This window comes from Ranitomeya imitator, chromosome 4, assembly GCF_032444005.1.
Source record: "Ranitomeya imitator isolate aRanImi1 chromosome 4, aRanImi1.pri, whole genome shotgun sequence".
Lineage (NCBI taxonomy): Eukaryota > Metazoa > Chordata > Amphibia > Anura > Dendrobatidae > Ranitomeya > Ranitomeya imitator.
Genome location: NC_091285.1, coordinates 639,888,040 through 639,915,582, shown reverse-complemented (window position 1 = coordinate 639,915,582; position 27,543 = coordinate 639,888,040). Strand labels below are relative to the sequence as shown.

The 27,543-nt window shown below is 43.6% G+C and overlaps 1 protein-coding gene across 1 annotated transcript in view; it reads right to left on the bottom strand.

Moving 5' to 3' along the window:
* LOC138677048 (serine protease HTRA1-like) overlaps window positions 1-27,543 on the bottom strand; it is a 72,091-nt gene that overhangs the window by 7,917 nt on the left and 36,631 nt on the right. The window contains exons 4-7 of the mRNA XM_069766867.1: window positions 24,285-24,479; window positions 24,160-24,192; window positions 7,059-7,173; window positions 6,717-6,774 (exon numbers count right to left, since the gene is read on the bottom strand). Of these exons, the coding sequence (XP_069622968.1) occupies window positions 6,717-6,774; window positions 7,059-7,173; window positions 24,160-24,192; window positions 24,285-24,479 (401 nt within the window). The remainder of the gene's footprint in view (window positions 1-6,716; window positions 6,775-7,058; window positions 7,174-24,159; window positions 24,193-24,284; window positions 24,480-27,543) is intronic.

The following is a 27,543-nucleotide window of genomic DNA, read 5'->3' as shown; positions in this document are numbered from 1 at the left end:
CTGACAAATTTCAGTTGGTGGATAATGAATCTATAATATATGAAAGTTTAATTGTAATCATTACATTATGGTAAATAATGAAATTTACTCGGACTCCCATGACAGCACGACGAGAGAGGGGATCCGCCCATTAGGAACAGGAAACCTACAGATACAAAAGGGCGGTACCTCTCCCTTGCCTCAGTTGGTTTCCTGTTCCTGAGGGGACGGGTGCCTATAGACAGAAGGCCCAGGCCGGCCGATTACGGTAGCGGGGGGGTCTCCTACCTCGGCCGGTGCGGAGATCCCTGGAGACGCCACGGTGGTCCTTGCTGAACTTCACGGCAGTGGCGTTCACAGCAGGGAGAGGAGTCCGGAGGATTTCCTGCCTCCATCATGTCAGCGCAGGTAAGTATTCCCATTGGTGGTGCAGCGGTATGGTGGGGCTGCAGATGCCGGGTTCAGGCGTGTGAGTGAGCTCCCGGAGCGCCGCACTCCATCCCCGGCGTCCTGCACAGCTCTCAGCGTGTGCTGGAGCATTTCCGGTGCAGTGACGTGGGGGGGCGGGGTTAGCGGCCGCTTCCGGGTCGCCGGACGTCTGCGCATGCGCAGTCGTTCCAAAATGGCGGCGCCCATCACGTCTGTATGCCGGTCTTCTGTCGCAAGTCCTCCTGCCCTCTGCTGTATCCTTGACCAATAGGGACAGCGCTGACCCATCTGCTGACCGGATCCAAGGGGTACTTATGCAGGTGGAGATGACAATCCCTGCTTTTGGTCGCATTTCGTCATGGAGAGTGGTGGTGAGCAGCAGCAGCTGCCAGACGAGGTACGTCAGAAGCCCAAACAGAAGGAGAGAGGCGACCAACCTAGTCGTAAGAGCTCTTCCGAACAAGGATCCAGAGCTTCGGCTAAAGAGACCCCTCGGATTCCGGTACTATACTTTGGCGCATGGGTAAGTGAGCTACGTGAAAGTTCACTCGGTGACGCAGGCCCCTTTATACTTTATCTTCTAGGGGAAGAAGAGTACGGGGAAGTCTAAGCATAAGGAATGTGCCCTCTGTGGAGTCCCTCTACCTGACTCTTGTGCAAAAAAGTTATGTGCCCCCTGTATACAGCAGACGGTGAGGTCTACAGGAGAGGGTTGGTGGTAGTGACATTAGGTCAGATATTAGTTATCTCCTATATTGTCCTCCCCTAGGTAGCAGAAGAGTCCGTAACTCCGGCAAGTCTGAGGGAAATGATCCGGCTGGAAGTAAGGGAATCACTACGGTCCCTATCCCAAGCAGAAGGCTCAAAACATAGGACTCCCTTGGACTCTAATTCTTCAGGAGAAGAAGGAGAGGAGAATTCCTATCTCTCAAGTCCTCTCTCCTCTTCATCTGATGAGGAGTCAGGACGATTCTGTCTACCCTTGGATAGAATCGACAAAGTTGTCAAATCAGTCAGAGGCACCATGGGTATAGAGGAACCTAAACCACAACCCTCAAGACAGGAGATGATGTTTAGTGGACTTGATCGTAGGAAACATAGATCCTTTCCGGTAAACGAAAAAATTCAGGACTTGATTCTTAGAGAATGGAAGAAACCTGAAAAAAAGGGAGCCTTTCCACCAGCGTTAAAACGCAGGTATCCCTTTGACGATCCGGTTGTAGAGACATGGGATAAAGCTCCTAAATTAGACGCGGCTGTGGCGAAGGCGTCAAAGAAGGCCTCTTTACCCTTTGAGGATATGGGGACCCTCAAGGATCCTCTGGACAGGAAGGCAGACATATTCCTTAAGGGTACCTGGGAGATGGCGGCTGGGTCTCTCAGACCAGCCGTGGCGGCAACATGTACGGCCAGATCTTTAATGGTCGGGCTAGATCAGTTAGAGTCTCAACTTAAGGACGGTGCATCCAGAGACACTATTCTGAAGACCCTACCAACTATTCAGAATGCTGCAGCCTTCCTATCGGACGCATCGGTGGACTCTGTCAGAATGGCGGCCAGAGCGGCAGGACTATCCAACGCTGCTCGCAGGGCCTTGTGGCTGAAATGCTGGTCAGGGGACATTCAGTCTAGAACCAAGCTCTGCGCCATCCCGTGCGAAGGTCAATATCTCTTCGGTCCAACACTGGACGAGTTGTTGGAAAAAGCAGGGGATGATAAAAAGAAATTTCCCAATCTATATCCATCTTACCGCCGGCAGTTCAGTCGAAGGAGATTTGGTCGCGGGAAGAAACGTGGGTCCTCTCCCACTAGAGAAAGTTTTAGATGGGAGGACAGACGCGGTAGAGGTACGGGCTATATGTTTCGCCGTTCCTCAAAGGAGCAGAAAAAACCGGACCAATGACTAGCGGTTCCGGTGGGGGGCAGGCTGTCAGCATTTTCTCCAGCCTGGCTTAACATTACCAACAGTAAATGGGTCAGAGGCATCATTACTGAAGGTCTAAAACTGGACTTCAAACCTTGGCCTCGTGACAGATTTAAATTGACCCCATTACGTTCCTCCCCCCTTGAGCAAGCAGCCCTGGAAGCCGAGGTTATCAACTTATGTTCCAAAAGAGTGTTGATTGAAATTCCGGAATCAGAAAGAGGGAGGGGGTTTTACTCTCCTCTTTTTCTGATTAAGAAACCAGACGATTCGTTTAGAACGATCATTAATCTCAGATGTCTTAATGAGTTTCTGGTCAATGAGTCATTTAAGATGGAAACAATCAACTCAGCAATAAAGATGTTGTTTAATCACTGTTTCATGGTAGTGGTAGATCTAAAAGATGCATACTATCATGTTCCAATACATGAACACTTCCAGAAATTCCTGAGAGTAGCTGTGTCAATGGGGGGCCAGGTTCGCCATTTCCAGTTCAGAGCTCTTCCCTTTGGCTTATCATCAGCTCCTAGAGTGTTTACAAAGCTAGTGGCCGACGTCATGGCACACTTACGAGAGTCTGACATCCTAATTATTCCCTGCTTGGATGACTTTCTTATAGTAGGGAGCTCTGCAGACCATTGCCGTTCTCAGCTAGAGTCAGCCACAGCCAAACTCGAGCATCTGGGGTGGATCATAAATTACGAAAAATCTCGTTTACAGCCCCAGAAAATACAAAGATTTTTGGGATTATTATTAAACTCAGAATCCCAACAGTGTTGTCTTCCACCTGACAAGTTGTTACATATCCAACAGCAGGTGTCTAGGGCAATTGACAAACCATCCATGACCCTTAGACAGGCTATGTCTCTACTGGGTTCTTTAACCTCTTGCATTCCCGCCCTCCGTTGGGCCCAATTCCACACCAGACCTTTACAATCCGAGGTGCTGGTTAATGATAGAATCTTACAGGGGTCCCTGCAGAATCAGATTACCTTAGGTCCAAAAGCTCTCACATCTCTTAGGTGGTGGCTGGATAGTAAGAACTTATCGGCGGGAGTTCCCTGGGTGTCTCAGGCTACGCGTGTTGTAACTACAGACGCTAGCCCTACGGGTTGGGGAGCATACATAGATGACATGACAGTTCAGGGCCTATGGTTCCCTCCCCTGACATCAGCCTCTTCCAACCAGAAAGAGTTAATGGCAGTAGAGCTATCAGTGAAAAAATTCCTCTCATATCTGCAGGGTCATCATGTCAAGATCCTATCGGACAACCAGGTGGCGGTCGCATACATAAATCATCAGGGTGGAACTCATTCCGAGTCACTGATGAAAGTGGCGGATCGTCTGTTCCAGACAGCAGAAAGTTACTTCTTATCTCTAACTGCTTTGCACATAAGAGGAAAAGAAAACATCAAAGCGGACTTTCTAAGCCGCAACACCCTGAGACAAGGGGAGTGGTCCCTAAACAATGGCGTGTTCGATCAGATCGTCCACAAATGGGGTCATCCAGAAGTAGACTTATTTGCTACCAGGGACAACCGGAAGACAACAAAATTTTGTTCCCTAAATCCCAGAGAAAATCCTCTGTCGGTAGACGCTTTTCTGATCAGTTGGGATTTTCGACTGGCATATGCATTTCCTCCACTGGGCCTGATCCTCTTAGTAGTCAGGAAGATAAGGGAAGATCGAGCCAGAGTTATATTGATTGCCCCATTTTGGCCCAGAAGGGCCTGGTTCACTTGGCTCAGGACCATGTCTGTGGAGGACCCCTGGGTACTTCCGGACATTCCAGATCTGCTCTACCAGGGGCCGATCAGCCATCCTCAAGTAAAGAGTCTCCATTTAACGGCATGGATTTTGAAAGGGCGTTACTAAAAAGCAAAGGGTTCTCCTCGAGTCTAATTGAGACCCTTATGAAAAGTAGAAAACAGATAACTACAACAATCTACGCTAGGACCTGGCGGAAATTTCTGGCCTCTTCTGATTTTAATTTAGAAGAGGGAATACCTATAAAACAAATCTTAGAGTTTCTGCAGAAGGGCCTAGAATTAAATCTATCCACTAGTACCCTAAGAGTACAGGTCTCGGCCCTAGGGGCTCTATTTTCATGTAACATCGCCAATAATTATTGGATCTCAAGGTTCATTAAAGCTTCTATTAGAGCTAGACCCATACATAAGGATAGATCTATGCCTTGGGATCTCAACCTAGTCCTGTCAGCATTGACTAGAGAGCCATTTGAACCATTACAAACAGCTTCAATTAAGGCCCTATCTCTTAAAACAGCCTTTCTGGTGGCAATTACATCTGCTCGCAGAGTTGGAGACATACAAGCGCTCTCCAGGGTAGCCCCTTATACGGAGTTTCTACCAGACAGAGTAATCCTCAGACCGGACCCAGCCTATTTACCAAAAGTGTCATCACAGTTCCACAGGACACAAGAGATAGTTTTACCATCCTTCCTTCCCAATCCTTCCAACCCTAAAGAAGAACTTCTTCATACATTAGACGTTAGGAGATGCCTGCTAGAATACATCTCTATTACTGACACATGGAAGAAGGATAATGCGTTGTTTCTATCCTTCCAAAACCCTAGAAAGGGACTTAGGGTATCAAAATACACTCTAGCAAAGTGGATTAGGGAGGCTATCTCTTTGGCTTACACTGCAGGTGGAGGTCCGGCTCCGCAGAATCTGAGGGCGCATTCCACCAGGGCCATGGCTACATCCTGGGCGGAAAAGTCTGGAGTATCAATCGACCAGATATGTAAGGCGGCCACATGGTCATCCCCGTCCACCTTCTTTAAGCACTATAGGTTGGATTTGGGGGCTTCCTCTGATCTCACATTCGGGTTAAGGGTGCTACAGGCCATAGTCCCTCCCTAAGGAAGCTTACATCTCTGTAATTCTCTCGTCGTGCTGTCATGGGAGTCCGAGTAAAGCATTAAGCTACTTACTGGTAGCGGCATTTCTCGGAGGCCCATGACAGCACCCTTAGTTCCCTCCCTATTCACTGGGGGTTGCACTTCCTATAAATGTATATATTTCACAATACGATACCAGTCCCAATAGATGTCTGATATTTTGTATATAATCTGTATATAGTGTATATTTTTGTGTACCACTAACCGCGGTAGTCCTCTCAAGACTCTGAAATACAACTGAGGCAAGGGAGAGGTACCGCCCTTTTGTATCTGTAGGTTTCCTGTTCCTAATGGGCGGATCCCCTCTCTCGTCGTGCTGTCATGGGCCTCCGAGAAATGCCGCTACCAGTAAGTAGCTTAATGCTTTTACACTATATGCTAATTTTTTGAGAAGGACCTGTATGAGCTAATGAAGACAGCAGCATGGATATATGGAGATCACATCCAGCATATATTACTGGAAGAGACACTCCCAGTGGAGAATAGTCTAAAGCTGCAACTGATGGTCAAAACTGAAAAAGGGGATGGGCTTTCTGGACAAAGATGAAAGCACATGGAGAAGAAACAAGTGCAGGATAGAAGCTGTGTTAATATGAGCTAATGAAAACAACAGCACAGAGATCACATCCAGCCTATATTAGTGGAAGATACACTCCAACCAGAGCAAAATCTGAAGCCTGGATCAGTCTACAACTGGTGGTCAAAACTGAAAGAAGGAATGGCTTTCTAGACAAAGAGGAAAGCACAAGGAGAAGAAATAAGTGCAGGATAGAAGCTGTGTTAATATATGAACTAATAAAAACAGTAGCAAAGATACACACAAAGATCAGGTATGAGACAGCCTATATTAGTGGAAGAGACACACAAGAGTATAAACTGAAGCCTGGATGAGAGTACAACTGGTGGTCAAAGCTGAAAGAAGGATTGGGCCTTCTAGACAAAGAGGAAAGCACATGGAGAAGAAATAAGTGTGGAATAGAGGCTGAGCTAATGAAGACAGCAGCACAGACATAGAGAGATCACATCCAGCATATATTACTGGAAGAGACACTCTCAGTAGAGAATAATCTAAAGCCTGTATCAGGCTGCAGCTGATCGTCAAAACTGAAAGGAGGAATGTGCTTTCTAGACAAAGAGGAAAGCACATGGAGAAGAAATGAGTGCAGGATAGAAGCTGTGTTAATATATGAGCTAATGAAGACTGGAGCACGGATATACAGATATCACATCCAGCCTATATTAGTGTAAGAGACACTCCCACAAGAGCATAATCTGAAGCCTGGATTAGGCTGAATGAAGATTGCATACTGTAATTTAGTGCCATTTTATAAACTAAAGGTAACCACTAACATATGTAAAATTATTTTTCTCATGACAAAGGTCTACATAGCATTTAGAAATACACTTTACAATGTGTTTTTGCATTATGAAGGACACATCATTCAAAAAACAAAACTGTACCTCGAAGACAGCTGTAACATCCTCACCCCCATGTATTTCTTTCTTGAAATGGCCTTTCCTGTAGAAAGTGAATATGGATTAATATCACTAATTTGGATTCTGGATATCAGGACTATGTGACCTATAGATCGTGCAGTGTCTCACTCAAGCCTCAGAGTTATCATGTACTGCACATGTACTAGGTATGGGTTGTAACAGAATAGTATTATGGTCCGGTGGTCAGGTCATGTTGGGAGTTGTGGTTTTCTATGTGTAGCATTTAATAAGATTGAAAAATGACTACTTCTAATGGTCAGATTCTGTTTGGTGTAGTGTATGTATTATAATACTATTCATTCTTACCTTTTAGCTGACGGTCATGTGATTCTGCCAGGAATTGCCTTATTCTGTCAGATGGAATAGCAAATGATATACCTGCCGTCACTTTCAGTGTGTTTATGCCGATTACCTCACCATCCTGTAAGAAAAGAGAAATCAAGGACATAATCAGTGATCTGTAAGAGAGGATTACACTGGTGAAGAAATAACAGCAAAAAAAAGGTTATATGGGTCAGATCATCAGCATAACATCCACATTGATCAGTATGTTCTACATGACCACTCATCAATGTACACCAGCGATAACCTTCATAAAGTAAATGGATGACTAAATAGAAAATCCTAGGTAGTCCACTACCTTATCTGTAACCTATCCCTAGGAAGTCTACCACGTTTTCTATAGCCTAACGCTAGGTAGACTACCACCTTATCTATAGCCTATCCCTAGGAAGTCCACCACCTTATCTATAGCCTATCCCTAGGAAGTCCGCCACCTAATCTATAGCCTATCCCTAAGAAGTCTACCACCTTATCTACATCCTATCCTTAGGAAGCCTACCACCTAATCTTTAGCTTATCCCTAGGATGTCCACTACCTTATCTTTGTATAGCCTATCCCTAGGAAGTATACCACCTTATCTTTGTATAGCCTATCCCTAGGAAGTCCACCACCTTATCTATAGCCTATCCCTAGGAAGTCCACCACCTAATCTATAGCCTATCCCTAAGAAGTCTACCACCTTATCTAGACTACAGCCTATCCCTAGGAAGCCTACCATCTTATCTATAGCTTATCCCTAGGAAGTCCATCACCTAATCTATAGCCTATCCCTAAGAAGTCTACCACCTTATCTATAGCCTATCAATAGGAAGTCCATCCCTTTCTCTATAGCCTATCCCTAGGATGTCCATGACTTTATAGACTATTCATATATAGTCCACAACCTTATCTATTATCTATTCCAACATAGTCCACCACCTTAACCCTCTCCCGATATACGCCATACTAGTATGGCACACCGATCGCGTGGCCTCACGCTGAGTGGTGTGGCGATCGGGTGCGGCTGTCAGCTGTATGTGACAGCTGACACCCCACAGCAATGCCCACGCGGGCATTTAACCCCTCTGATGCCGCTGTCAGTAGTTACAGCGGCATGGAGAAGCATCGCGCAGGGAGGGGGCTCCCTGCACGCTCCCATCAGAACATCGCGATAGCCCCGGCACAAAGATGGGCGCGGAGTCCTTCCGAGTCCCGCAGGGAGGTGGCTTGTGAGCACCTGCTCTCAACTGGCATGCCTCCTTCCCTGCCTGTAAGATCATGATCTGACACTTCACTTTGCAGAGTGTCAGATCAGCGATCTAACACTATATCCTGGGACAATGTAAAAAATAAAGAAAGAAAAAAGATATATTTTTCCAATAAATACATTTATTTATGTACATAAAAAAACAAACAATAAAAGTACACATATTTGGTATCGCTGTGTCTGAAACGACCTGCTCTATAAAATTACCCCACTAATTAACCCCTTCAGTGAACACTGTTAAAAAAATAAATAAAACACAAGGCAAAAAACTTTACTTTATCATCATGCCGCCAAACAAAAAGTGCAATAAAACTCAATCAAAAAGACGGATGTAAATTAAAATGATACTGCTGAAAACGTCATCTTGTCACGCCAAAAACAAGCCGCCATACAGCTCCATCAGCAGAAAAAAGAAAAAAAGTTATAGCTCTCAGAATAAAGCAATGCAAAGATAATAATTTTTTCTAGAAAATAGTTTTTATTGTGTAAAAGCGCCAAAACATAAAAAAGCTATATAAATGAGATATCGCTGTAATCATACTGACCCGAAGAATAAAGCAGCCTTATCAATTTTACCACACACTGAACGGTATAAAAAAAACAAAAAGCAACTCCTGAATTGCTGGTTTTTGTTCATTCTCTCTCCCAAAAATCGGAATAGAAAGCAATCAAAAAATCTCATGTGCCTGAAAATGGTACCAATAAAAACATTAGCTTGCCCCGCAAAAAAATGAGCCATAACATGACTCTGTTGGCCGAAATATGAAAAAATTATAGCTCTCAAAATATAGTGATGCAAAAACTAGTTTTCGCAAAAAAAAAGCGTATTTTATTGTGTGACAGCTGCCAAACATGAAAACCCGCTATAAATCTGGTATCGCTGTAATCGCACCGACCCAAATAATAAAGTTGCCTAGTCACTCATACCGCACGAGGAACGGCGTAAAAAATAAAACAAATTCCTCACATGCCATTGAATTTTTTCATTCTGACTCCCAAACATTGCAGTAAGCCTCGGCACACATTTATCCTGTGCTCTGTGCTGAGCGCTTACATCGGAGTTTCTGTGTAAATCTCTGAAATATGTGATTCAGACAGAACCCTGTTGGAAGATTCCTTATAATGAGGCAGATGGAGGCACTGTGGACATTATGGACCTGTGATATAGCGGTGTCCGACTTTTTAGGATTGCATAAAAGTGCCATCGACCACAGTTTTGTGCACTTCTGAAAAGGACAACACTGAACAGAGACCAGACGGAATCCAGAGTAAATCTGCTGCCCCATTATAGTGAATGGATCTATCAGGGGTTTCATCTGTCCCGTCACTCAGAGATTTAGATGAAAACCCCAAAGTAAGTGGTCAGCTTAGAGCGCCGGCTTAATGTGATCCCAAACGTTATGTAAACTGTTCCCAATAAAAGCTTCAACTAAATCCACAAAAAAGCAAGTCCCCACTCAGGTCCGTCATCTGTTAACAGAAATATATGGGCTTCCACATTACTGGTAGCACAAAGGCTCTGGAAAAGCTAAATGGCTTCACGCTCCCCAAAAGAAATTCAGCAAATTATGCGCTCCCAAATCCAAATGCCCCCTCCCCTCTGAGCCCCAGTGTGCCTAAACCACATTTAGCGCCCACGTTTGGCATTTCTGTAGTGATGAGAGCCCGCCTAACTTACGGGTCCATGTCTCCAGAAGCACGAGCTGGGCATAATGTACTGGTCACTACAATAGCAGTTTGCAATTTTCACTCAGCAACATCCACTGCTGCTTGTTTCTGGTAAACACCCATGGAGTCAAAATTGTCACTACACCTGTAGATAAATTCCCAAAGGGTTATAATTTCCAAAATGGGGTCACTTGTGGGGGGTTTCCACTGTTTAGGCACATCAGGGGCTCTCCAAACGTGACATGGCATCCGTTAATTATTCCAGTAAATTTTACATTCAAAAAGTCAAATGGCGCTCCTTCCCTTTCAAGCCCTGCCTTACGCCCAAACAGTAATATTCCCCCACGTATGGGGTATCAGTGTACTCAGGAGAAATTGCACAACAAATTGTATGGAGCAATTTCACCTGTTATCCTTATGAAAATGCAAAATATGGAGCTAAAATATATTTATTTTGGAAAATTTTGATTTTTTTTATTTCCATGGCTCTACGTTATAAACTTCTGTGAAGCACCTGTGGGTTCAAGGTGCTCAATACACATCTAGATAGGTTCCATAAGGGGTTTAGTTTCCAAAATAGTGTCACTTGTTGGGGGTTTCCACTGTTTAGGCACATCAGGAGCTCTCCAAACATGACATGGCGTCTGCTAATTATACCAGAAAATTTTACGTTCAAAAAGTAAAATGCTCCTTCCCTTCCGAGCCCTGCTGTGTGCCCAAACAGTAGATTTCCCCCACTTATGGGATATTGGCATGCTGAGGAGAAATTACACAACAAAATGTATAGTCCATTTCCTCCTGTTACCTTTGCAAAAGTTAAAAAAAAAAAAAAAAGTCTAAAGGAAAATTTTTGTGAAAGAAAAGTAAAATGTTTATTTTTTTCTTCCACATTCCAAAAATTGCTGTGAAGCACCTGAAGGGTTAATAAACTTCTTGAATGTGGTTTTGGGGGTGCAGTTTTTAGAATGGTGTATTTTGGGATATTTTTTGCCATATAGACCCCTCAAAGTCACTTCAAATGTGAGGTGGTCCCTAAAAAATGGTTTTGCAAATTTTGTTGTAAAATGAGAAATTGCTGGTCAAATTGTAACCCTTATAACTTCCTAGCAAAAAAAAAAATTATGTTCCAAAATTGTGCTGATGTAAAGTAGACATGTGGGAAATGTTATTTATTAACGATTTTGTGTGATATGACTCTCTGATTTAAGGGCATAAAAATTAAAACTTTGAAAATTGCGAAATTTTCAACATTTTTGCCAGATTTCCGTTTTTTTAACAAATAAACGCAAGTCATATCTAAGAAGTTTTACCACTATCATAAAGTACAAATTGTCACGAGAAAACATTTGCAGAATCACCAAGATCTGTTGAAGCGTTCTAGAGATATGACCTCATAAAATGACAGTGGTCAGAATTGTAAAAATTGGCCTGGTCAGGAAGGTGAAAACAGGCTTCAGAGTGAAGTGGTTAAAGGGGTTTTACCACTAACAAAATTAATTTTAATAAAGATTTGGATGGAATAAACATAATTTCACCACTTGGATATATTGAAAAAAGATGTTCATGTACGGAGATAATCTTCTTTATGGGCCCCTAAATATAATGTACCTAGCCGTGAGGCACATGGTCTGATAATACCACAGCTCCTGCCCAAGGGGGGGATCGAGAGAGTTTACAGATAGCGCACCATGGGATCGCAGATGCTTCTTTCAGGTAAAAAATTGCTGAAAATAGGCAGTGAAATGAATCTTTTGCGATCCCATGCTGTAATGTCTGTAGACTCTTTTGCATCCTCTCCTGCCCAGAAGATGTGGTATGATCAGACTATATTCCTGTACAGTCAGACACGGCCATTACACAGCACATAACAGGGGCACATTTATAAGATAATCTCAGCACAGGGACATTTGTTTAACACAACCAATTGTGGACCATTTTTATTCCAAGATCTATTAATCAAAATGTACTTTTTTCATGAGAAAACACCTTTAACTTTGATTTATCCCCAGGTAGTCTGGTACCTTATCTATGGTCTATTTCTAGATAGTCTATCACCCTATCTGTCGGCTATCCATAGGAAGTACAGTACCTTATCTTTGGTCTATTCATAGGTATTCCACCACTATAGCTTAAGGTGCCTTCACACTCAGCGACGCTGCAGCGATACCGACAACGATGTCGATCGCTGCAGCGTCGCTGTTTGGTCGCTGGAGAGCTGTCACACAGACAGCTCTCCAGCGACCAACGATGCCGGTAACCAGGGTAAACATCGGGTTACTAAGCGCAGGGCCGCGCTTAGTAACCCGATGTTTACCCTGGTTACCATCGTAAAAGTAAAAAAAACAAACACTACATACTTACCTTCAGCTGTCTGTCCTCCGGCGCTCTGCTTTCCTCTGCACTGTCAGCGCCGGTCAGCCGGAAAGCAGAGCGATGACGTCACCGCTCTGCTTTCCGGTTGACCGGCGCTGACACAGGATTCAGGAGGAGTGCAGAGAAGCAGAGCGCCGGGGACAGACAGCTGAAGGTAAGTATGTAGTGTTTGTTTTTTTTACTTTTACGCTGGAAACCAGGGTAAACATCGGGTTACTAAGCGCGGCCCTGCGCTTAGTAACCCGATGTTTACCCTGGTTACCAGTGAAGACATCGCTGAATCGGCGTCACACACGCCGATTCAGCGATGTCTGCAGGGAGTCCAGCAACGAAATAAAGTTCTGGCCTTTCTGCAGCGACCAACGACATCACAGCAGGATCCTGATCGCTGCTGCGTGTCAAACTGAACGATATCGCTAGCCAGGACGCTGCAACGTCACGGATCGCTAGCGATATCGTTGTGAAGTTGTTTAGTGTGAAGGTACCTCTATTCTTACATAGTCTATCACCTTATCTATGGTTTGTTGCAAGGTTATCCACCTCATTATCTATGCTCTATCCATAGTAAGTCCACCACCTTTTCTATGGTTTATCTCTAAGTAGTCCTCAATTTATCTATGGTCTTCCTCTAGATAGTTCACCACTAGTGATGAGCGAATATACTCGTTGCTCGAGATTTCCCGCTCGGGTGTCCTCCGGGTATTTATGACTGCTCGGAGATTTAGGGTATGTGCACACGGATCCGCAGTGGTTTCCCATGAGTTTACCGTACCATGTTAACCTATGGGAAACGAAATCCGCAGTGCACATGCTGCGGAAAAAAACGCGCGGAAACGCAGCAGTTTACATTCTGCAGCATGTCAATTCTTTGTGCGGATTCCGCTGCGGTTTTACACCTGCTCCAATAGAAAACTGCAGGTGTAAAGTTGCAGCGAAATCCGCAGTAGAAACCGCGATAAATCCGCAGGAACAACCGCAGCAGTTTTGCACTGCAGTTTTTCCAAATCCGCTGCGGAAAAATCCGCAGTCCTCCAGAATACGTGTGCACATACCCTTAGAATTTATTCGCCGCTGCTGAATGATTTACAGTGGGGCAAAAAAGTATTTAGTCAGTCAGCAATAGTGCAAGTTCCACCACTTAAAAAGATGAGAGGCGTCTGTAATTTACATCATAGGTAGACCTCAACTATGGGAGACAAACTGAGAAAAAAAAATCCAGAAAATCACATTGTCTGTTTTTTTATCATTTTATTTGCATATTATGGTGGAAAATAAGTATTTGGTCAGAAACAAACAATCAAGATTTCTGTCTCTCACAGACCTGTAACTTCTTCTTTAAGAGTCTCCTCTTTCCTCCACTCATTACCTGTAGTAATGGCACCTGTTTAAACTTGTTATCAGTATAAAAAGACACCTGTGCACACCCTCAAACAGTCTGACTCCAAACTCCACTATGGTGAAGACCAAAGAGCTGTCAAAGGAGACCAGAAACAAAATTGTAGCCCTGCACCAGGCTGGGAAGACTGAATCTGCAATAGCCAACCAGCTTGGAGTGAAGAAATCAACAGTGGGAGCAATAATTAGAAAATGGAAGACATACAAGACCACTGATAATCTCCCTCGATCTAGGGCTTCACGCAAAATCCCACCCCGTGGGGTCAGAATGATCACAAGAACGGTGAGCAAAAATCCCAGAACCACGCGGGGGGACCTAGTGAATGAACTGCAGAGAGCTGGGACCAATGTAACAAGGCCTACCATAAGTAACACACTACGCCACCATGGACTCAGATCCTGCAGTGCCAGACGTGTCCCACTGCTTAAGCCAGTATATGTCCGGGCCCGTCTGAAGTTTGCTAGAGAGCATTTGGATGATCCAGAGGAGTTTTGGGAGAATGTCCTATGGTCTGATGAAACCAAACTGGAACTGTTTGGTAGAAACACAACTTGTCGTGTTTGGAGGAAAAAGAATACTGAGTTGCATCCATCAAACACCATACCTACTGTAAAGCATGGTGGTGGAAACATCATGGTTTGGGGCTGTTTCTCTGCAAAGGGGCCAGGACGACTGATCCGGGTACATGAAAGAATGAATGGGGCCATGTATCGTGAAATTTTGAGTGCAAACCTCCTTCCATCAGTAAGGGCATTGAAGATGAAACGTGGCTGGGTCTTTCAACATGACAATGATCCAAAGCACACCGCCAGGGCAACGAAGGAGTGGCTTCGTAAGAAGCATTTCAAGGTCCTGGAGTGGCCTAGCCAGTCTCCAGATCTCAACCCTATAGAAAACCTTTGGAGGGAGTTGAAAGTCCGTGTTGCCAAGCGAAAAGCCAAAAACATCACTGCTCTAGAGGAGATCTGCATGGAGGAATGAGCCAACATACCAACAACAGTGTGTGGCAACCTTGTGAAGACTTACAGAAAACGTTTGACCTCTGTCATTGCCAACAAAGGATATATTACAAAGTATTGAGATGAAATTTTGTTTCTGACCAAATACTTATTTTCCACCATAATATGCAAATAAAATGTTAAAAAAACAGACAATGTGATTTTCTGGATTTTTTTTTCTCAGTTTGTCTCCCATAGTTGAGGTCTACCTATGATGTAAATTACAGATGCCTCTCATCTTTTTAAGTGGTGGAACTTGCACTATTGCTGACTGACTAAATACTTTTTTGCCCCACTGTACATCTGTTAGCCAGCATAAGTACATGTGGGGGTTGCCTGATTGCTAGGGAATCCCCACATGTAATCAAGCTGGCTAAGAGATGTAAATCATTCAGCTGCGGCAAAGAAAACTAAATCTCCGAGCACTAAAAAATACTCGGAGGACCCCCGAGCGTGCTTGGGAAATCTCGAGCAATGAGTATACTCGCTCATCACTATTCACCACCACTCTTTGATTTATTTCACAACATTATCTATGGTCTATTCATAGGTAGTCCACCACCTTATCTTATGGAATATCCCTAGTTTATACACCCCCTTATCAATCCACTATCGCCAGGTAATCTGCCACCTTATCTATGATCCCTAGGAAGCACACCCCCTTATCCTAGGTAGCCCACTACCTTATCCATAGCCTTTTCCTAGGAAGTCCATCACCTTATCTAAAGTATATCCCTAGATATTCTACCACTTTATCTATAGTCTATCCCTATGCAGTCCACCACCTTATTTGTCAACCATTCCAAGATCGTCCACATCCTTATATATAGCTTATTCCTCTGTATTCCATAAACTCATCTATAGTCTATTCCAAGTTAGTCCACCAACTTATCTATGGTCCCATCTCTAGGTAGTCCACTATCTTATTTACGGTCCATCCCTATGTATTCCACCACTTTATTTATGGTCTATTTCAAGGTAGTCTACCACCTTATCTTTGGCCTATCTCTAGGTAGTACATCACCTTATTTATGGCCTGTCCCTAGATAGTACACCATCTTATATATGGTCGATTCCTAGGTTGTCCACCACCTTATCTATGGCATACCTTTAAGTCCCCCATACACATTAGAATAAAGTCTGATGAACCAATCAATGTGGATGGGTTTGGTTGACAGTATGGAGGCTCTGCCTGACTGATTGTTGGGGGAGATGTCAATCTGACAAATCAGATCGAGGACTGATGAACATATTGTTTTTCGGAGATAATCCATTGGCTTTTCATATAGTACATAGGAGTGCTACCCAAGTGAGTTCTCCGCTGTATGAGAGTGTCAGCTGACTGGCTGTCGGCTGAACCATCTGCCAAATCATAATTCAACAGCCATCTACTGTAATATGTATGGCTGGCTTCAGGCAGTACTGCACCTCATTGATCATCTGTTTCTAGGTAGCCCACCACCTTATCTATGGTCTATCTCTAGGTAGTCCATCACCTCTCTATGATCTTTACCTAGGTAATCCTAGTTTATCCCTAGTTAGTCCACCGCCTTATCTATGACCTATTCCTACATAGTCGACCGCCTTATCTATGACCTATTCATAGGTAGTCCACTGACATATCTGTCTCTCCCTATGTAGTCCATTACTTTATATACTGTCTATCTCTATATATTTTCCCTAGGTAGTCCACTACCATGGTTTTTCCCTAGTTAGTTCACCACCTTATCTATAGTATATCCCTACTTACTCTAACAATCTTATCTATGGTCTAACCTAAGGTAGTCCACCACATTATCTCTGGCTTATTCCTAGGTAGTCCACCACCTTTTCTATAGCCTATTCCTAGGTAGTCCACCACCTTATCTATGATCTATCTCTAGGTAGTCCACCACCTCTCTATGGTCTGTCTATAGCTAATCCACCACAGCCATGGTCTATGCCTAGTTACTACACAAACTTACTGATGTTCTATCCTTAGATAGTCCACTACTAGTAAAGATGCAATTGTTACGATAGGTAGATATTGTAGATAGATGGATAAATGCAGAAATAAATTAAACCCACACTAGTTTTATAGAGGACGTCTGAGTGCCAAGCCTCCATTCTGAAATACCAACAAATAAAGTGCAAGATTACTGGACTTTATTAAGCCCATGTGGTGATGTTTTGGTTCATAGTGTGAATCTTTCTCAAGGTTCTTCACACTATGAACCAAAACGATGCCACATGGGGCAATAAAGTCTTGCACTTTATTTTTAAGAGTGCTGCCTCGATTGATTTCCTATAGACGTACCGACAGCTCCTGAGCATTTAGTAGAGTATCTGCTCTTTGTACATTTCACAATGATGGAAGTCCAACATCTCAGTATCACTATTCATTCCCACCCTTGTGTCGTAATATAGTGGTAGATGTGGAAAAGCTGGTTGAACATGTTTCCTTGATATTACTATGTGGAAACATCTGGGATGAAAAAAGTACAAGTAGGGACATGTGTTTGAGCGACAATCTATCAAGGGAAATGTTTGACAGGATAAGCGCAGTCACTACCGAAAATACACAATTAAGTTATTGGATCTACTAATGATATATATCACAGATGCCGTCAGCAGTCTTACCCCCCAGGACTGTATTTTTACATTAAAGATTTAATGGCTAAAGTAAAGTGGTGTGCAAGGAAAATAGTAATCAGTTTACTATATCTAACTACATCATTATAAGCAGTAAACACAGATTTCACCATGGATGATCCAGACCTCACTACTCCACAATGCCATCACCACTACATCTAACATTTCTGCCCCATTTTTATGATAAGTGATTAATTTTGGATCATTGGAGGTCTAACACGAGAGCAATATCAAAAATGTCCATGGTATTTACTGGTTTATAGAGTAAAAAGCTGGAAGGATAAAAAATGAGCAGTAGGGTCTTAGCCAGATGAGAAGTTGGAAAAATGTGGCCAATAGTTCTTCCCTGGTCAGGGTGTGTGCTCACAACCAGTAGAAGGCTTAGGCTGCTGCAGACCCACGATTATGGATACATAAAAGACTGGAGTAAAATGGGTTAAATCTGCACTGCCGTCAGGATGATGAGGAGATAGGAATCCAAGATTGTGGTTTATTAGTCAACGCGTTTCGAAGTATTCAACTTCTTCGGAGATTATTGTGGTTTGTCCTGATGAAGTTGGTTACTTAGAAATGTGTTGACTAATAAACCGCAATCTTGGATTCCTATCGCCTCATCATCCTTCCGGGACGGCAACACAGTTTTAACCCATTTTATACCAGTCTTTTACATTTACTGGTTTATATCATTAGTTTTTTTAAAAAAAGTATCTACAAAAAAATTAGATTACTACAATTGTTTTTGCAGCATTATTTTTTTTATTAACTTTATTGCTAAAAAATCTCTTTTACTTTTGATCTTTTTGTTCCCCATAATGTGCAAGTATATAAAGATGTATTTTTATTCACCAGTTGTACATTATGCCATTTAAGAAGAAATATACAATTTCTTATCTTTCGTTAGAGAAAATTCTCTGAAATGTAATAAGGCAGTCTGTGGCTCACTGTTCCAAGCTAGAGGTCTTAGAATCCTGGATAGGACGTTATTCAAGAAACAAATTAAATATTTGAAAGCATCCACTGATTATATTATACTAAAGTTGTTCAAATTGGAGTTGACAGTCTAGGGTATGGGGGCTACCTGACTCCCCCCTGAGAGATGATGTTGGGGGAGAGAAGGATTAGGTGTCCTTATAATGGCCCACCCATGTTTACACATCTTTATTAACATGAACATTTCCCTTAGGCACAGATATATAAAATATGCACATGTTCACACATTGTACATGCAATAACTTATTACACACACACATATATATTGTACATACAGTATATGCACACTAGCATATATAATATACATACACACACACATATAGAGTATGTATACGACGCTTCGAGGGAGCCGGGTGAGTATTTTAGTAACAGCAGGCGGGCGCACAGGGGGTGGGAGGGGGTAGGGGACAGGGATCTTTATTTTAAACACAAAAAAAAAAAAAAGTATTTTTCATATCTTCTCTCCAGCGAACGCTGCTGGAGAGAAGATATGAATGGCGGCTTCAGCACCAGATGCAGGGGACAGCGCTTATCTCTAGCGCTGTCTCCTGCACGCTCCGTGTGGTACCCAGTCGGCACACGGCTGCCGCACGTGTGCCACACGGATGGCCTACGTGAGCTCACGGACACGGATAATTCCGGTACCGATTTTTCCGGTACCGGAATTATCTAGACGTGTAAGACTGGCCTTAAACGGCTGAGCTGCGTATTATATGGACTGGTTGTTTTCCATTTTTGTTCTGTTATACGTTTTTGTACCTGGAAGAGGCTGTTATATTTTGTTAACCTAACCCTGAGTTTATGAACGTTTAATAAACCGCCTGTCTGTTTTGAGTCAACAAACTGAATCCTGTGTGTGAACCAACGTCTACCACAGAGCCGATTCCTCACACAGTACAGCTCTGGCAAAAATTAAGAGACCACTGCAAATTGTTCAGTTTGACTGATTTTTCTCTTTATAGGTATATTTTGAATAAAATGTAAGTTGTTCATTTATTCTATAAACGTCTGACAACATGTCTCCGAATTTCCAAGCAATAAATTTTGTATTTTTTTTTCTGAAAAGGAGAAATGGTCAAAATTAAAAAAAAAAAAAAAAATCAGTGCTTTCAGACCTCAAATAATACAAAGAAAACAAGTTCATAATAATTTAGAAACAACAATACTAATGTTTTAACTCAAGAAGAGTTCAGAAATCAATATTTTGTGGAATAACCATGATTTTTAATCACAGCTTTCCTGCGTCTTGGCATGCTTTCCACCAGTCTTTCACACTGCTTCTGGTGCACAAATGTAAGCAGTTCTTCTTTGTTTGATGGCTTGTGACTATCCATCATCCTCTTGATTACATGCCAGAGGTTTTCAATGGGGTTCAGGTCTGGAGATTGGGCTGCCCATGACAGGGTTTTGATGTGGTGATCTCTTAATTTTTGCCAGAGCTATATATTATGCCAGTGAAGAAGTATACCATTAGGACTTTCAATAGAGAAAATTCTCGGATATGTAAAAGTACAGTCTGTGGCTCACTGTTAATGTTTCTGCCTTCTAAGCTAGAGGTCTTGTTTTTGAATCATGGGTAGGAGTTGCCTCAAGAAAATTAATTTAATGTTTGAAAGGATCTTGTAATCACACTCATATTCTTGGAGGATCCTTTCTACATGGCATATTGATGTACACAGAAGCGTCCTGTGTAGTTATTATTATTTATTTTCAAGCACCATTGATTCCATGGTGCTGTATATGTGAAGAGAGTTTACATACAACATAAATGTATAAATTACAATGAGTCAATAAAGTGACATACTGCTACAGAAAGGAAAAGGACTCTGATCTACAGTCTACTGAGTAATGGGGAAGAAGACAGTAGGTTGGGATTTGCAATGGCTCTGGTGGTGGAGAAGTGGCAGTGGGGTAATTGCAGGCTGTAAGCTTTCTTGAGATGAGTTTTCAGGTTAAGTCTGAAGTTTTCAAATATGGGAGAAAATCGGGCGTGTTTTTAGCACGGAATTTCAGAGAATGGGCGATGCTACGTTTGCTTCAGATTGTACATTGTTGAAGTGTGAGTTGGATGAGAGGTGGGAGGAAAGTTCATTGTGGACATGCTGTTCAAGGAGTTTGGAGGTGAATGAGAGTGGCAATATCTGACAGGGAGAAGGACTTGGGGATCCTAGTTAATGACAAACTTACCTGGAGCAGCCAGTGCCAGGCAGCAGCTGCCAAGGCAAACAGGATCATGGGGTGCATTAAAAGAGGTCTGGATACACATGATGAGAGCATTATACTGCCTCTGTACAAATCCCTAGTTAGACCGCACATGGAGTACTGTGTCCAGTTTTGGGCACCGGTGCTCATGAAGGATATAATGGAACTAGAGAGAGTACAAAGGAGGGCAACAAAATTAATAAAGGGGATGGGAGAACTACAATACCCAGATAGATTAGCGAAATTAGGATTATTTAGTCTAGAAAAAAGACGACTGAGGGGCGATCTAATAACCATGTATAAGTATATAAGGGGACAATACAAATATCTCGCTGAGGATCTGTTTATACCAAGGAAGGTGACGGGCACAAGGGGGCATTCTTTGCGTCTGGAGGAGAGAAGGTTTTTCCACCAACATAGAAGAGGATTCTTTACTGTTAGGGCAGTGAGAATCTGGAATTGCTTGCCTGAGGAGGTGGTGATGGCGAACTCAGTCGAGGGGTTCAAGAGAGGCCTGGATGTCTTCCTGGAGCAGAACAATATTGTATCATACAATTATTAGGTTCTGTAGAAGGACGTAGATCTGGGGATTTATTATGATGGAATATAGGCTGAACTGGATGGACAAATGTCTTTTTTCGGCCTTACTAACTATGTTACTATGTTACTATGTTACTAATATGAGAAGATAGCTGGACATAGAGGTTGGATCAAGGGATTGCTTTTTCAGGATAGGCGTGATTGATGCATGTTTGATAGGGGAAAGGAGAACACCAGAGGTCAATGATACATTGAAGAGATGGGTTAGGGCTGCGATAAGTGTGGTGGTGAGGTTGGGGAAGAGATGAGATGGGATATGGTCAAATGGACAAGTGGTGAGGTGTGATTTGGAGAGAAGATGAGTAAGCTCTCCTGCAGTCATGGTGGGAAGGAAGGTAATGGAGGAAGGGCAGCGTACACTGTTATGTAGAGGACATTTGCTGGTTGAACAGTAAAGAATTGTCTGATTTTTTTCTATCTTATTTTTGAAATGTGTAGCAAAGACTTCTGGAGAAATGAGGGAGGTCGAAGGGGTAAACAGTGGACTAAGGAGGCAGTTAAAAGCTTGGAATAACTATTTGAGGTTATGAAATAGTGAAGATATGAGGGTTGTAATATATTCCTTTTTAGCAGAGTTGAAGGCCAATATGAATGTGAAAATTGCTTGTTTGAGTGTGGTGAAGTCTTCTTGTGAATGCATTTTCTTTCAGTACAGCTCAGCAACCTTGGAGGCTTGTTGAAGCTTTTTTTTATGTTGGTGTGCCAGGGTGGTCTACTGATATGTCACCTTCTGCTATACACGAGAGAGGCGACAAGTCAATAGCTTATATGAGTGTGGCGTTGTAGAAAACAGTGGCTGTGTCTGTATTGTGGAGTGAAGATATGGTGGACAGCGATAGAAGAGAGCTAGAGAGTGCATGAGGGCCTAGGTGTTAAAAATTTTCTGCGATATTGTGCTTAAGGGGCAGGTGAAGAGGACACAGATGAAAAAGTGAGTAGATGGTGGACAGATAGTGTTCAGATAGGGGGAGAGGTGAGGTTACAAAGGTAACAGAGGCCGGTGAGGATGACGTCTAGGGTATGTCTGTCTCTATGGTTGTATGTGGAGAACCATTTTGTGAGACAAAATTGTGAAGCAAATTACAAGAGTTTGGAGGCTGCCGATTGGAGGGTATCAGTGGGCATGTTGAAATAGCCTATGATGATGGTGGGAATGTCAGCAGATAGAAAGTGTAGAAGCTAGGTGGAGAAGTTAAATTAAGGAGGAGCAGGGGGTCGGTATATGATGGTTACTTGGAGGTTAGAGGGAGAGTGGATACAGACAGAGTGCACTTCAAAAGAAGGGAGGATAAGGCAGGGAAAAGGTGGAAATGGGTTGAAGGTGCAGTTAGAAAGGAGACGACCATCTTCTCCATCTTGTTTATTGATATGGTGAGAAGTGTGGGGGAAGTGAAGGTCACCGTAACACAGTGCAGCACGGGAGGCTGTGTCAGATGGTGTCAGCCATGTTTCTGTGAGGTCCAGGAAGGATAAATTGCGAGAAGTAACATAGTAACATAGTTAGTAAGGCCGAAAAAAGACATTTGTCCATCCAGTTCAGCCTATATTCCATCATAATAAATCCCCAGATCTCTGTCCTTCTACAGAACCTAATAATTGTATGATACAATATTGTTCTGCTCCAGAAAGACATCCAGAAAGACAAAGTAGAGAGGTTGTGAATGATGGAGTTTATTACAAATGGCGCAGGCATTGCCACAGTGCTTCAGAGAGAGGGAGCAGGGATCAAGCAAGTAGGTTTTAGCTTAGAGGTTGTAGTAATTTCCAGTAGCTGGGGAGTGTAAGGAAGGAGAAAGATTAGGTATTAGCTGTGGAGGTCCAGAATTACGAGATTTATAGGCGCACCCTGGCCATCATCCATCATGAATGTCTCTTATCACTATCAACGTGCCTTCTGAGCCAATCCCAGGGTGCATGATTATGAGGGAATCGGGAGCATCTGTCGACAGATATTTTATATCCACAACTATGGCGTACACCTACTGTCATTGGTCTGGTTGGCAAAAATCATGATCTATCCATGGTGCTGAAAACAACAGATCTTGTTTATTTTGTATAGGTCTATACTCCAACATTAGTAATTCCAGCATATATATCACATATGCTGCTGGAGGATATATATTATAATGTTAAATTCTTTCCTGAGGCTTCGATCCTCTTCCGTGTTTCTCTACCATGAAAGACTTTGTGTGAAGAGATTTAGCCAATACCAACAGACATGGTGGTGCTGTACATAAACTGTGTAATTCTTCTCTAAAAAGTAAGTTTCAGCTGGAGAATTGTCTGCTTTGGTCAATCCCCTTCTGTCGGAAGGGTCTATTTAAGGCTACTTTCACACTAGCGTCGTACGACGCACATCGCAATGTGTCGTTTTGCAGAAAAATCGCATCCTGCAAAGTTGTCTGCCTGTAACGTTTTTGGTGCATTGTGTCCGCCATTTCCGACCGCGCATGCACAGCCGGAACTCCGCCCCCTCCTCCCCGGAGCTCACAATGGGGCAGCGGATGCATTGAAAAACTGCATCCGCTGCCCCCGTTGTGCTGCGATTTCCCAGCATGCGTCGGTACGTCACCACCACGCATTGCGTCGTGCGTCATACGACGCTAGTGTGAAAGTAGCCTAAAATATATGGATGACGGATATTCCCTCCGCTAGAAATCTCACTGATCAGAAGTAAAAGTGTTATATTTCCCTGCAGCGCCACCACAGGTAAAATGAAGCATTGCACAATTCTCATCGACATCAATAGGCCTTGTATGTAATGTGTGGATGTGCAGGGTCCTCCAGAGTGAAAGATGAATTCACATCGTTTCATCATATTGAGTTGAAGAGTAATTAAATTGTAATTTTTTTTATCATTTCGCCTGGCATAGAAAGTTTAGTTTTTCTTTGATTACAATATTAAAGCATAAAGCAGTCATATCAATGTCATTGTTAATAAGGTCGCAGTGACTACTCACCAGGTTCACTAATGGCCCCCCAGAGTTTCCATACTGATGAAAGAAAGAAAGTAATGATTAATGGCGCACATTCGAATCAGGTAAAGACCGCCATATACACAGTCATAGAGCAGCTGAGGACTCACGTTAATGATGGCGTCTGTCTGGATGTAATCCATGTCTGAATCTTTCAGACCCAGTTCTTTCCCTCCTCTTTGGGTTGTACTGATAATACCGGTGGTCACAGTGTTCTGTAGAGAGAAGGGGCTGCCGAGTGCTACCACAAATTCTCCAGGCCGAAGGTCAGACGAGCGGCCCAGCATGAGGACTGGAAGTGGAGCCTGTAAAAGGGCATTTTACAATTTAACGAGGCTTCTAATGGGATGAGCTACGGTCAGTATCTGGCACATATGTAGTGCTTCACTGTTGTGCCGAGATAATATTAAGGATTCTTGTTCAGCTGAACACTCGGAGGCCTGGACCCCACTGTTCACACATTGATGACCAACCCTATATCAATATTATTGAGGAGATAATACTGAAAAAAAACAATTCCACTGAGACAATGGCCATCCCTATGTTGTGCCGTCAGTCTTGATTTCAATAACTAAGTCAGCTCCCTTATTTGTGCATGTATCGGCTTTGATAGAGGAGGGGGATGGCTTAGCTGTTGAAATAAGCAGTCAGCCAGCCCCCTTCATATACATCACTGGAGCTGTGTCCTCTGTGAAGCATAGCACTGGAGCTGCTGGACCTAGGACCAAAGTTGTTAATGTTATATCATTTTTGGAGGGGAGGTAAAGGGAGGACAGGAGAGATCCTTTAATATAGTTCCTGGCATGACTTAAGTGAGTTATCTGACATGCATAAAAAATGTACAAACCATACAGATGTTATGTACCCGCTCTAAACAACCGTGGATCCAGCGATGGCTACACTGATGGTAGTGGAAGCGATTGTCTTCGGTCACCTGACTGACAAGGCCTGTAACGCTCGCGTCCTGACTGGTGGGCGTGAGCTCGGAGGGTTTGTGGCCCCACTGAGCTACAAACCAGACTACCCTGGAAGGGGCGTGACTATGACAGCTGCCTGGGTTTTCACTGGAGCCTCTGATGGTGAGGTCAGGCTTGTGCAGCAGGCAGCTGCCAGGTGCTACTCCAGGGTGGTGTCTGGCTGTGGCTGCTGATCCCACTTAGAGAACAGGAACACTAGGACAGGTGCGGGCATCAGGCAGGACTGGCAGAAGAACACAGGGCTGGCAGGCATGGCAGAGAAAACAGGGCTGGCAGGAACGGCAGAGAACACTGGGCTGGCAGGAATGGCAGAGTACACAGGGCTGGCAGGAACGACAGAGAACACAGGGCTGGCAGGAAAGGCAGTGAACACAGGGCTGGCAGGAATGGTGTATAAAGGTGTGGTGTATGAATATGAAGGAAAAGGTTGGGACCTGTTCACACAGGAGATGCAGGTACGGAAACAAGCCAGAAGGAAAGGAGAATGAAGGAACAGGTTGGGACCTGTTCACACAGGAAGAGAAGAGCAAGACTGCAGATAGGAGCGGAAGAGCAGCAAGAGATAGCGTAGCAACAAAAGCTTAGCAGAGCGGAACCGCAAGGAATGTGGAGAGGAGCTGCAGCAAGAGATTTCTGCAGAAGCTAAGCAGAGCGGAGCCACAAGGAATGTGGAGAGGAGCTGCAGCAAGAAGTTTCTGCAGCAGCAAAGCAGAGCAGAACCGCAAGGAATGCGGAGAGGAGCAGCAGCAAGAGATTACTGCAGCAGCAGAAGCTAAGCAGAGTAGAACCACAAGGAATACGGAGAGAAGCTGCAGCAAAAGGTTTCTGCAGCAACGGGAGCGGAGCAGAGTAGAACGGAGCAGAACCACAGGAGTGCGGAGCAGAGGTAAAGCCACAAAGGTACAGAGCAGGCAGAGCCGCAAGAGTGCGGAGCGTAAGCAGACTGAGAACACAAGGAAAGACACAGCAGGGAAAGAAGCCACAGACAAGGAGACCGAGATAAGACTAAGTTCAGACAATGAACAAGAACAAAGACACAGGGACCAGCGTATTCTGCCTCCTGGAGGGCGGACAACAAGATCAATGCAAGGCAAGGAGAAAAGCCTCCAGAGAGGGAGTAACACAGAGCAAGGCCTGGTAAACTCAGAAGCTAACTACAAACTGAGCTAACACATTGCACAGGCCCAGTCCACTGGGTGGAGCTGCACACATTATAGCTTGTAATAAATTCCAAATGAGGTTTTACAATTCCGTAAGCTTCAGAGCTGAAATCACAAAAATCCCTCCTGGCTTAAAGGGATTATCCCCTTTTAGTTAATCTTTGTCCTCTGCACAGTTTAATATATGAAAAAAAAGCTTTTTTCACCCTCCCTATGTCCACCCCTACACTATCAGGTTCGGCATTCACTGCAGCGATTATGACTCGGTAGCCAGTGGCTCTGAGCGGGGCATCCTATGTACCATGGAAGGGCCACCAAGCTCACTGAGTGATGTTAGCTCCGCAGCCAATGCAAGACTCCCGGAGCAGTGGCAGAGACTCGCTGGTGCACACAGGGATGGTGAGTTTTGTTTGACTGTGGAAGATTAAATAAAAGGGGAGAGACGCTGGTCTGTGCACGACTTACTCTGGGGATTTACCATCTGGGGAGTGCAGAATTGTGAGTGCAGCTCTGGAGTACATAATTCAGGTTCTGTACAAACCAAGTTATATAATGCATCTAAAGTGACTTCACTTTTTATGTAGATGGATTACTTAAATGGAGGCCACGCAAGAAGCCATGGTGTCTTTTTCTCCCTAGGCTCCTCTTATAAATTTTGGTGTAGCCTACACGTTTGCTAGTATTAGGGTACGCTTACACTGTCTTATATTCTCTAAGAATCTGGTCGATTAAGCTAATGATCACTCAGATTAAACTCTGTCAGATTTCTATCCAAGTGTGATCCGATTCTCTCGCAGCACAGGTATGGAGAAGATGGAGAAAGTAATTTATCCATCTCCTCCATTGTCTCTGTGAGCGTACATCGGACTGAACTCAGCTGACGTTAGAGTGTATGGGTGCGTGTGATACGAATATCGGAGCCATCACAGCATGTTACGATTGTCTACATATGCTGAATTGGCGTGAAAAAATAACAGGAGATGTGCACCTCCCCATAGTATAACATTGGGCCGCGTGCTATTTGATAAAACATCAGATAGCACTCGATCGTGTTATGCGGCAGTGTGGGAGAGCACAGATTGACCCGTGTGACTAACATACAAGGAAGATTCCTCACTTTCCGTGAGTACCTGCAGTGGCATAAATAGAGGCGTGATTCCCGTAAGCAGCTTGTGAGGAGTTGACTACTGACAACGTGTCCAACCCATCCTGGAGGACTAAGTTGAATCTTT